The sequence below is a fragment of the Salvelinus fontinalis genome, chromosome 17, assembly GCF_029448725.1.
Source record: "Salvelinus fontinalis isolate EN_2023a chromosome 17, ASM2944872v1, whole genome shotgun sequence".
Classification (NCBI taxonomy): domain Eukaryota; kingdom Metazoa; phylum Chordata; class Actinopteri; order Salmoniformes; family Salmonidae; genus Salvelinus; species Salvelinus fontinalis.
In genome coordinates, this window is record NC_074681.1 from 20763018 (window position 1) to 20775254 (window position 12237).

At 42.2% G+C, this 12237-nt stretch overlaps 1 protein-coding gene across 1 annotated transcript; it reads right to left on the reverse strand.

Annotated features, from left to right (window-relative positions):
* Nucleotides 1-4613: 4613 nt before the first annotated feature.
* On the reverse strand, nt 4614-11190 carry LOC129813943 (relaxin-3 receptor 1-like). The gene is made up of 3 exons (XM_055866601.1): nt 10769-11190; nt 9447-9887; nt 4614-9315 (listed from the first exon to the last, which is right to left on the reverse strand). Exons 1-3 carry the CDS (start codon nt 10958-10960, stop codon nt 8725-8727), a joined length of 1224 nt encoding a protein of 407 aa, XP_055722576.1. The 5' UTR covers nt 10961-11190; the 3' UTR covers nt 4614-8724.
* Between the last annotated feature and the right edge of the window lie 1047 nt (nt 11191-12237).

Below are 12237 nucleotides of genomic sequence, written 5' to 3' on the forward strand. Positions count from 1 at the left end.
ATTATTCTACAATGTAGAAAATAGTAAAAAATAAAGAAAAACCCTTGAATTAGTAGGTGTCAACTTTTGACTGGTACTGTATATCCTTCATTTATTAGTCAAGTAAAATTGATGTAGCATCCATAGTTGCTATCTTAAATCGATAATAATCACCTGTTTATAATTCATGTGCACGGATCTGTAAGATTACCTCTCTGAGCATGGCATTGTTTTTTTTATCTTTATACAGTGTCATCAACATAATTGTTTTTCCTCGAAAGGAAATGCATTATCTGTCTACTATGGATGTGTGTCTAATGGGGTTTTCACAACAGAGAGAACACATAGAAAATGCTAAATAAGCCTTAGCCACCACAGGTACATATCCTGTCCCCTTTAATACGTCCGCTGGTGCTCATACAAATGTCATCCACATCCGACCCCATTAATGAAATTAAGCCCAGACTCAAATCTGCCAGACTGACAATGGCAGAAGGAAGCCCACTGTGAGTGGAGGTACAATCAGTTGACTGTATAAGGCTGCTGCTGTGAACTTGAAAAGAAGAGAGGTTTACACAATTGAGTTGGCTTGTTATATGGCAAAAATATTGTTACATCAGATTCAGGGATAAAGCACGGGGTCTTAGCTCTGATTCCTGAGGGGTGCAGCGTCTGCTTAATCCTTGACTTACCATTTGTTGATGAATTTAGTGCCAGGGATGAATCCAAACCAACAGAATTTGTGGCCCTCAAGAATTGGAGTTGATAAGCCTTCAATATTTACCACAAGCAAAAACCATACTCCATATCTTCTCCCTCTCTGGAAGAAAGGTTCTGAAAGCCTCTTTAGTAGGATCACCATGTAGGTTATAGACGTTACTGCACTTTTATTCACCATATAAGGACACATGCACTTCTGCCTATTCTGTTCCAGGAAATATGGCTTTGTTGTGACACAGTAGTGATTATACAGGGAATATGCCATTGTCTAGGGCAGTGTGGATATGGGACATATTTCCACACAGCGGTTGTTGTTTTCAGGTGAGAACAGTGCAGAGACGTAGAGTGGCTGTCTGTTAGATATCCAAGGTTGCTTTTAGGGAGACATTTTGGGGATTTCAGACACAAATCAATTTACGGTCTGACTGAGATGTGGTGAAAGCACTGACATGTAATCATCACACAAACACTACCCGTCAAATCATTTTTTTATGATCTGCTTTTGAATTGAGCTTTCTCATGCATGAAACACCAGTGAAGGTGTGACTCTCCCACTACCGCTCTGTTTCCATTGTGTGTCATTATGTATGATTCATAGTTGATAAACATTAGTCACAGGTGTCTGCACTACACAATGAGGCCCAAGTCAATACTGGCCCTTCCTGCTAGCGTCACGGTAACCTCAAGATGAGATGTGTTGTGGAATTAGAGTTTAGAGTAGTGTTTACTTGACTGCACATCATCACAATAAAAGAGTCCTCTGTGCATGCATCTTCAGAGGACATAATAGATATGTCATACGGTTTCCGTTTACCTGTGTCTTGGAAGTGTTGCCCCAAACCTGATTCAACTTATCTTGTTGACTCAGCTTATTCATAAATACCAGATTATGTCAGATGTTTTAGTGCTGGGCTGGAACAAAAGTCTGCACTCTGTAGTTCTTCAGGACAGTGAACCAGTGGAGTGTCCTCTGCTGACATTAGGGAGAAGGAGCTGTCCATGGTCCTGACAATTTAAGATCCTGTGGTGGTGGTGCTGAATGGACAGCTCCGCTCTCCATTACTTTTATATAACTTTCACATTACATAAATATTTATATTGCATAACATTTACATACATTAATAATTTACTTGTACATTTACATATACTGTACATAATACATTTAGCATTCTCATTGCATTCAAATGGATTTTGAATGGCCTTTGAATGCCAACCATTTTACACCAGCAACAGCCTCTTTAATGGCTTTTTGTTAGGCTACTATATATGTACATGCAGCCCATGGATGATATTCAGGTAATGTCCTATTATTTCCTCTAAAACATGTTTTCCTTAGGGTCCTGAAACCCTCATAGTACATTGTTAAATACACTGAAGAACACGCACACACACACAGTTTAGTGATAGAGAGTGCTTCACAATCCTGTTATGGGCTGAACATATTTTATATTTTATATAAACATATTTTACAATGTTAAACACAATGAATAATCAAAAGAAGAATAGAAGAACAGAGCATGAACACGGAAGTGAACACACACACACACACACAATCACTAGTGGTTAGTCATACATCTTCGACCACCTTGTTATATACACACAGGTAGTAATGATACACACAGGTAGTAATGATATATACAGGTAGTAATGATACATACAGGTAGTAATGATACACACAGGTAGTAATGATACACACAGGTAGTAATGATACACACAGGTAGTAATGATACACACAGGTAGTAATGATACACACAGGTAGTAATGATACACACAGGTAGTAATGATACATACAGGTAGTAATGATACACACAGGTAGTAATGATACACACAGGTAGTAATGATACATACAGGCAGTAATGATACACACAGGTAGTAATGATACACACAGGTAGTAATGATACACACAGGTAGTAATGATACACACAGGCAGTAATGATACACACAGGCAGTAATGATACACACAGGTAGTAATGATACACACAGGTAGTAATGATACACACAGGCAGTAATGATGCATACAGGTAGTAATGATACACACAGGTAGTAATGATACATACAGGCAGTAATGCTACACACAGGTAGTAATGATACATACAGGTAGTAATGATACGCACAGGTAGTAATGATACACACAGGCAGTAATGACACACGGATAATAGTAATAATGGAATAGAAAATATGGGTTGTGTGAGTTGGGAAGCAGATAACCTGTTTAGAATCAAATCACAGCTTTTTCACCACTTTCTTTCGATTGTTACCACTAAAGTCTTGTGAAAGCCTGAACAGTAAATAGAGTATCTGTTTTTGTTCTGGTCCCGAGATAATAATATAATATATTATAATATTACATTGACACTATCTTACATTTTTGACCTAGTCTCTGGCAGCAGGTGAGGACTCAGACAGACACAGGGGTTATGTGGACATCTAGCTGGAGCTGGGCTGATGCTATCTGACTGTTAATTAGCCCTAGAGCCATGAGCTTGTATATACAGAGCCTGGATGTGTGTGGTGTTGGGTATTCAGACCCTGGCCGTGTTGTTATTGTGTTATTGTGAATAAAAGGTCATAGGGGAACTATGGAGCCAAACATCTGTCAAGACCGGGTCTCAATTTCCTACTCTTTGTCATTTCCGTGTACAGAGCCTTGACTCGGAGAGAGGGCCTCCAAAGAGTCAGCCATTTTAAGTTCCTCCTCGTCCACACCACGAGGACTTGACATGGACCAACAACACCACCACTCTTGTCAAGAGGGCGCAACAGCTTCTTTTCTTCCTAAGATGGCTGAAGAAATTCAGCATGCCACCCCGGGTCCCCTCCAAATTCTACCGCTGCACCATCGAGGGCATCCTGACCAGTTGCATCGCGGCCTGGTACAGGAATTGCTCCATCCACAACCGCAAAGCCCTCCAGCGACTGGTGAAAACGGCTCAGTACATCACAGGGACCGTGCTCCCATACATCCAGGATATCTACTCGAAACAGTGCCTGAGGAAGTTCTGCAGCATCATCAAGGACCCCAAACACCCCAGCCACGAGCTGTTCACCCCCTTACCGTCAGGCAGATGGTATCGGAGCATGAGGTCTGATACCAACAGGCTCAGAGACTGTTTCTATCTACAAGGCATCAGACTTCTAAACACTGGAACTGGACTGACCAGGTGCACTGACTCATCTACACATATATACACACACACATTCATGCTACACACACACTTCACAACTTATGCTACCAGACTCTTATTATGATTGCTAAATAGTGCACAATTTAAACACTTGCCCCCCCAATCCCCACTTCCCCAAAACACGTGTAAATATTGGACTATAAATTGTGCATTCCTGTATTATGCTTACGCTAAAATGTTTGTTTTCTACTGATCCATTTACTTTATGTTCCTATTCTTATCTTTTATTATTTCTTATTGTTGTTGCATTGTCCAGAAGGAACCTGCAAGTAAGCATTTAGTTGGATGGTGTATAGATGGTGTATGGTGTATAGATGGTGTATGGTGTATAGATGGTGTATAGATGGTGTATGGTGTATGGTGTATAGATGGTGTATAGATGGTGTATAGGTGGTGTATGGTGTATAGATAGATAGTGTATGGTGTATAGATATATGGTGTATGGTGTATAGATAGTGTATGGTGTATAGATGGTGTATGGTGTATAGATAGATAGTGTATGGTGTATAGATGGTGTATGGTGTATAGATAGATAGTGTATGGTGTATAGATAGATGGTGTATGGTGTATAGATGGTGTATGGTGTATAAATGGTGTATAGATGGTGTATGGTGTATAGATAGATGGTGTATGGTGTATAGATGGTGTATGGTGTATAAATAGATGGTGTATGGTGTATAGATGGTGTATAGAAAGACTATTCTAGCATGTGAAAATCAGTTTGCCACTCTTTATTTACATTCACAGTCCTTAACATACATTAAAGCATTGTATGTACAGCAAAACAGATCACCAACATCAACTGATGCCCCTTCATTAAGATGTCAATGTGTTATTTTGCAAGCCCGATGGCAATATAGTAGGTGAATAGTTGTTTAACTGTATAGTTTACTTTATACTTTAAAAATAGTTTTCAAATAATTGTTTCACATTCATAGTTACTGGAGGTATTTTAGCATTTTTGGCTAAGATGACCTGACAACCCACAACAATCTCATCAATATGTTTGTGATTTGCTGCTATTCCTGGAGCAGAAAAATAAACAAATAAGGTTCATTTTAAAAGACAAAAATGTACATTCAAGATGATGTGATAAGAATTTATTGAATCAAACAAGCATAATGATGATGTATTGATGATGAACCATCCACGGTTATATGATCGTTTATAGTGCTTTTCTAAAACTGAAAACGCTTTACATTGCATGGGGGTAACTCACTCATCACATAACTTTTCATCTCTGCCCCCTTCCCCCGTCCCACTTCAAAATATCACAGACTTTGCCAGCTCAGTTACCACAGATGACAAACTTTGATCCTGAATATACAGTGGGGTCTGAAATGATCGACACCCTTGATAAATATGAGCAAAAATGACTGTATAAAATATGCAATTTTTTGGTTGCTGAAATGATTTGTTAAACAAAATCTCTTTCTCTGAGCTATTGTATGAGTATAAAATAATATTATTTAAAAAAATCTCAAAAAGGTAGGGGTCAAAATTATTGGCACACTTGTTTTCAATACCTGACATTGGGAGAATAATGGCACTGAGACTTTTTCTAAAATCTTTTAGAACACATTGGGAGGGATCTTAGACTATTCCTCCACACAGAATCCATCCAAATGGAGGAGGCACCGGATGGATCGGGCTGTGGGGGAGCACTGGAGCTCTAGTGCCCATTTTAGCCCGGACCCTCCAGAGTGCAAGCACAGGTTGAACCGGGCTGTGAGTGAGCACTGGAGATCTGGTGCATACCACTCGCACCTCTTCCATAGGCTCAATGCCCACATTCGCCCGGCATGAGCGGAGGGCAGGCATAGGACGCACTGCACCCTCCCAGCGCCCCGGAGACACAGCACGCAGAGCCGGCGCAGGATACCCTGGGCCGAAACGGCGTACCGGAGAACAGACAAGCTGAGCCGGCACAATATGCCCTGGCTGGATGCCCACTTTCGCATGGCACTTGCGGGGGACTGGCCTATAGCGCTCCGGGCTACGAACGCGTACTGGCGACACCGTGCGCTTAACCGCATAACAGTAACGCGCTGCTTACGATAAGCACAAGGAGTGGGCTCAGGTCTCCAACCTGACTCTGCCACTAAAAAAAATGTTGGGGCTGCCTCTCGTGCCTGTCGCGCTGCCGTGCTACCTCCTCTTATCGCCGCCGCTCAGCTTTCGCTGCCTCCAGTTCTTCCTTGGGGCGGCGATATTCCCCAGCCTGTGCCCAGGGTCGCTTACCGTCTAGTATCTCCTCCCATGTCCATGAGTCCATAATCCTCTGCTCCCGTTTACCACGCTGCTTGGTCCTTGGTTGGTGGGTAGTTCTGTAACGGTTGTCGTTGGTGGAAGGAGAAGAGGACCAAAGTGCAGCGTGGTACGTATTCATAATAATTTAATAAAGAATGAATACTGAACAAAAACAACAAACCGACAAACGAACAGTTCTGTAAGGTGCAAACAAAAACACTAAACAGAAAATAACTACCCACAACCCATAGTGGGAAAACAGGCTACTTAAGTATGATTCGCAATCAGAGACAACGATCGACACCTGCCTCTGATTGAGAACCATACTAGGCCAAACACATAGAAATATAACGACTAGAACAAAACATAGAAAAACAACATAGAATGCCCACCCCAACTCACGCCCTGACGAAACTAAAATAAAGACATAAAAAAGGAACTAAGGTCAGAACGTGACAAATACTTTGTAGAGACACCTTTTGCAGCAATTACAGCTGCAAGTCTCTTGGGGTATGTCTCTATAAGCTTGGCACATCTAGCCACTGGGATTTTTGCCCATTCTTCAAGGCAAAACTGCTCCAGCTCCTTCAAGTTGGATGGGTTCCACTGATGTACAGCAATCTTTAAGTCATACCACAGATTCTCAATCAGATTGAGGTCTGGGCTTTGACTAGGCCATTCCAAGACATTTAAATGTTTCCCCTTAAACCACTCAAGTGTTGCTTTAGCAGTATGCTTAGGGTCATGATCCTGCTGGAAGGTGAACCTCCGTCCCAGTCTCAAATCTCTGGAAAACTGAAACAGGTTTCCCTCATGAATTTCCCTGTATTTAGCGCCATCCATCATTCCTTCAATTCTGACCAGTTTCCCAGTCCCTGCCGGTGACAAATATCCCCACAGAATGATGCTGCCACCCCCTTGCTTCACTGTGGGGATGGTGTTCTCGGCGTGATGAGAGGTGTTGGGTTTGCGCCAGACATAGCGTTTTCCATGATGGCCAAAAATCTCAATTTTAGTCTCATCTGACCAGAGTACCTTCTTCCATATGTTTGGGGAGTCTCCCACATGCCTTTTGGTGAACACCAAACATGTTTGCTTATTTTTTCTGGACACTCTTTCGTAAAGCTCAGCTCTGGAGAGTGTACAGCTTAAAGTGGTCCTATGGAGATACTCCAATCTCCACTGTGGAGCTTTGCAGCTCCTTCAGGGTTATCTTTGGTCTCTTTGTTGCCTCTCTGATTAATGCCCTCCTTGCCTGGTCCGTGAGTTTTGGTGGGCGGCCCTCTCTTGGCAGGTTTGTTGTGGTGGCATATTCTTTCCATTTTTTAATAATGGATTTAATGGTGCTCCATGGGATGTTCAAAGTTTCTGATATTTCTTTATAACCTAACCCTGGTCTGTACTTTCATAGCTCTTCATAGCGCTGGTTGCTTGGTGGTGCCCCTTGCTTAGTGGTATTGCAGACTCTGGGGCCTTTCAGAACAGGTGTATATATACTGAGATCATGTGACAATTAGATTGCACACAGGTGGACTTGATTTAACTAATTATGTGACTTCTGAAGGTAATTGGTTGCACCAGATCTTATTTAGGGGCTTCATTCCTTTTTTTAAAAACTTTTTTGAAACAATTAATTTTAAAAATTTCACTTCACCAATTTGAACTATTTTGTTTATATCCATTACATGAAATCCAAATAAAAATACATTTAAATTACAGGTTGTAATGCAACAAAATAGGATAAACGCCAAGGGAGGTGAATACTTTTGCAAGGCACTGTACCTACTGTAAAATATAGTGGTGGATCTTTGATGTTATGTGGCTATTTTGCTTCCACTGGTTACCACTGTATGTCTAATAAATCACTGTATGTGTTCATTTAATGAAAACAACTCCAAAATATATATATATATTTTTTAGGCATTTCCCTGAGCCTCCTTTGGCCCTTAAAATGCTCAGTCTGATCATGTGGGCGTTAGGAAACAAATGTGAAGATATTGACATACACAACCCTGATTAGCTGATAGGATGTTCTTGAGCCCACCCCTTACCCAGATGAACAGTTATTGGTCTATTATAGTCAGATCTTATTGTGAAGTCATGATGTGGGGCCCAAAGTCCCATCCCACCTGACCAGGATGACATTTCAGGATTATTTTCAAACAGCTCTTACACAAAAAACAAGGAAATCACATTTTAACTGCACTGGCCATTAAGTAGTCTCACACTGATATCTCCGCTCCATTCCCACAATAGCTCAATAATGTGTGTGTCCAATGAATGAAGAAAATGCATATGTCGTATATAATTCATTGGGGTTTCTTAAACTATCGGTCAGGACCCAAAGTGGGCCCTGGGCATGTAGTTCGCTAGTTAAAAGAATACATCTATATTGACACACTGTTTCTTTTTAATTTGGGTCGCCGGAGGACGGTATATTTCTCATTTGGGTCTCGAGCTGAAAACGTTTAATCAATTACTCATGTAGGCTACTTTCCAACTTGACTGTTCCTGACCTGTACAGCATCCTCGACTATGAGAAACTTGCCAATGAAATGCATCCTTAACATCCGTATGGCCCTACAGTCAGTCACACGTTGACATCCCTGTGTATAACCACCATGCTAGGCGGTGCCTCCTCCACTCTCTTCCCCCTCAGAGCCAAGGTGAGAAAGTTGCTGATGGACAGCAAGACTCGGAGCAGCAGCTCCTTGAGTCCGGCCCTGTACTCCTGTCGCATCAGGCAGTACAGCACGGGGTTCAGGCAGCTGTTGGTGTGAGCCAAGCAAACAGTCAGAGGGAAAGCATAGGCCTGGGCATTGTAGAAGGCCTTACTAAAGGGCACAAGGTCAAATTTGATCAGCACTCCCCACAGTGTAAGAGCCTGGTTGGGCAGCCAGCAGAGGAAGAAGGAGAGCACCAAGATGGTCACCGAGCGGGTCACTTTGGAGCGGCGCCGTTGATGGGACCTCTCTGACCTCTCCATGACCCCAACGCTGCCAACTACGCCACTGACTCGCCGGCTCAGGAGGAGGTAACACACACTGATCACTACCAAAGGAACCACAAATCCCAGCAGTACCTTCTGTGTCTGGTAGAGGCCCAGTAGAACCTGAGAGTCCCAGTGACCCGAGGCAGATCCAGAAAACCGGACCAGACACAGCTCGTCATCCGCAGACACCTAGAAACAGCAAAAACATGCACCACAATGGAATTAAGTGTTTGACATCAATTGATGTGTTTTATTTTGATGTACACACAAACAGCCTTACATTCATTTTTAAATTGGCAAATAAAATCAGTCAAACAAACCTGGACTGTGGTGGAGTAGATGGCGTGGGGCATCGTGACCGCCAGTGACACCACCCAGATGGCAAAACTGGCCCACTTGGCGCGAGCCGCAGCCATTTTGGGGCTGCTTATCCTCAGTGAGGAGGCGAGGGAGCAGTAGCGAGCCACGCTCATGGCCGTCAGGAAGAAGACGCTAGCGTACATGTTCATGGTGGTCACAGAGCTGACAATCTTACACATGACCCTGCCGAAGGGCCAGCGGAAGTCCAGGGCAGTGTCCACAGCCCAGAAGGGCAGGGTGAGGACGAACTGGAGGTCAGTCACTGCCAGGCTCCTCACAAAGAAGTCAATAGACGAGTGGTGCAACTGGTGGCGGGAGTGGAGAAGGAACAGCGCCAGGAGGTTTCCCACCAGCCCCAGAGCACACACCACCAGGTAGACCAGAGCAATGACCACTCGCATCTGGAAGAAGGAAACACAGTCAAGAGTCAAATCCTGATACATAATGGCTTGGTACTGTCATTAATTAATAATAATCAAAAAGAAAAATAATGAAGTTAATCTTAAATTGATTTATCCTAACCCACAACAACAAAAAATATATTTTATATCAAGATAATCTACCTTTAGGACTTTAAAGCTGGGATATTTAAACTTGCAATACTAACTTTCTGTCATTCTCATTGAAAGCAAGTCTAAGAAGCGGTAGGTGTGCTATTTATATGCTTCCAGTTCTTAAATTTCGTTTTTGCATCTTTTATTTTCAGTTTTGTACACCAGCTTCAATCTAAATACAATATTTGTGTTTATGAAAAATATTTTTCACAGAGGTTTAGATGGTACAACGATTCTCTACAATATACTACACTATACTACTATATTACAACAACAAAGAAGTCACTGAAAACAACTAACATGCTGAGTTACACTCCTCAGTTCGGTGGGGCGACCAGTGGCACCATTTCCACATACTGCGGATTCTATCTTTAAGCTTGACAATATTCTGTTTCTATTGTTTATATAGTGTAAAATAATAATTATATATATATATATATATATATATATATATATATATATGTACATACATATCTGCCAATGTGGTAAAATAATGTGTCTTGGTCAGACTTCTTGCAAAAGATTAGTTTGTGCTAGTCTGGAACAAAAGCCTGCACAACCAGTAGTAGCTCTCTAGTTCCAGAGTTGCAGATCCCTGAGCATCACTCCTCTATGCGCTAGCAGGGCTACTATGAAGTAGGATGAAGTTACAACTGATCTAAACTTAGTTTTGCGTTTGTCACCCTAATGGTTAGGACTTTTGTAGGGTATTCGGAGCACACACCCACCGTCATGTTCGCGCTGTCCCCATAAAGCTCCGGAGCAGACTCTCTGGAGAGGAGATTGAGCCAGCAGTCCAGCGAGAGGTTGTGGAGCGATTCTTCGGACAGGTTAGCCTGCTCTGGGCTCTCCGCGTCCTCCTGACCCCCTACACGCCCACTCAGACCCAGGTGTAGCAAACTGCTGTTACTCGGATGCATGGTTCTTCTCTATCATTCAGCAGAACACTCCGCATGAAAACAGGGTCTCACATCACCCAAAGTGTGAAGTAATGGTACAAACATTTCGAGTTAAGAGTAGACTCAACATATCCAAATTCCAATCGCACCGTTTTTGTAAGAAGACACATTTTGTGTTTTAGGAAACAGTCATTGTTAGTAAATATTCACTGTTTTTTCGTTTCATTTGAATGTGTTTGTTCAAGTCCGACTTGTTTCCGAATGAGTTGCATAACGTGTCTAGTCTGCGCTTTTTATACCGTTTGAGATGCCATGCGCGGGTAAAGTCTCCGAGAATTCGGGCTGTGCGGTTGCTATCACTCCATCACGTGCATAAAATGGGGGGAGAGTAGGGGTGAGAATGTGGAGGGCTGCAACCTGCTCTCAAAGCATTTCGTATTATTCTGTACATAAGGCCGAGGCCTTACAATTGGTATCATATGTTATGTTTCGTATGGTATGCATTCATTTGTGGACGTCCATCACCCATTTAGTATGATATGTTCCGAATTACAATTAGTATTATATGTTACCTATTTGCTAAACGTACAATATGTTACGAATTGTGTCCAGCGATACTGGTCCATAATAGAGGTTTACAATACAGTCGTGGCCAAAGGTTTTGAGAATGACACAAATATTAATTTTCACAAAGTTTGCTGCTTCAGTGTCTTTAGATATTTTTGTCAGATGTTACTATGGAATCCTGAAGTATAATTACAAGCATTTCATAATTGTCAAAGGCTTTTATTGACAATTACATGAAGTTGATGCAAAGAGTCAATATTTGCAGTGTTGACTCTTCTTTTTCAAGACCTCTGCAATCCGCCCTGGCATGCTGTCAATTAACTTCTGGGCCACATCCTGACTGCTGGCAGCCCATTCTTGCATAATCAATGCTTGGAGTTTGTCAGAATTTTTAGGTTTTTGTTTGTCCACCCACCTCTTGAGGATTGACCACAAGTTCTCAATGGGATTAAGGTCTGGGGAGTTTCCTGGCCATGGACCCAAAATATCGATGTTTTGTTCCCCGAGCCACTTAGTTATCACTTTTTCCTTATGGCAAGGTGCTCCATCATGCTGGAAAAGGCATTGTTCGTCACCAAACTGTTCCTGGATGGTTGGGAGAAGTTGCTCTCGGAGGATGTGTTGGTACCATTCTTTATTCTTGGCTGTGTTCTTAGGCAAAATTGTGAGTCAGCCGACTTCCTTGGCTGAGAAGCAACCCCACACATGAATGGTCTCAGGATGCTTTACTG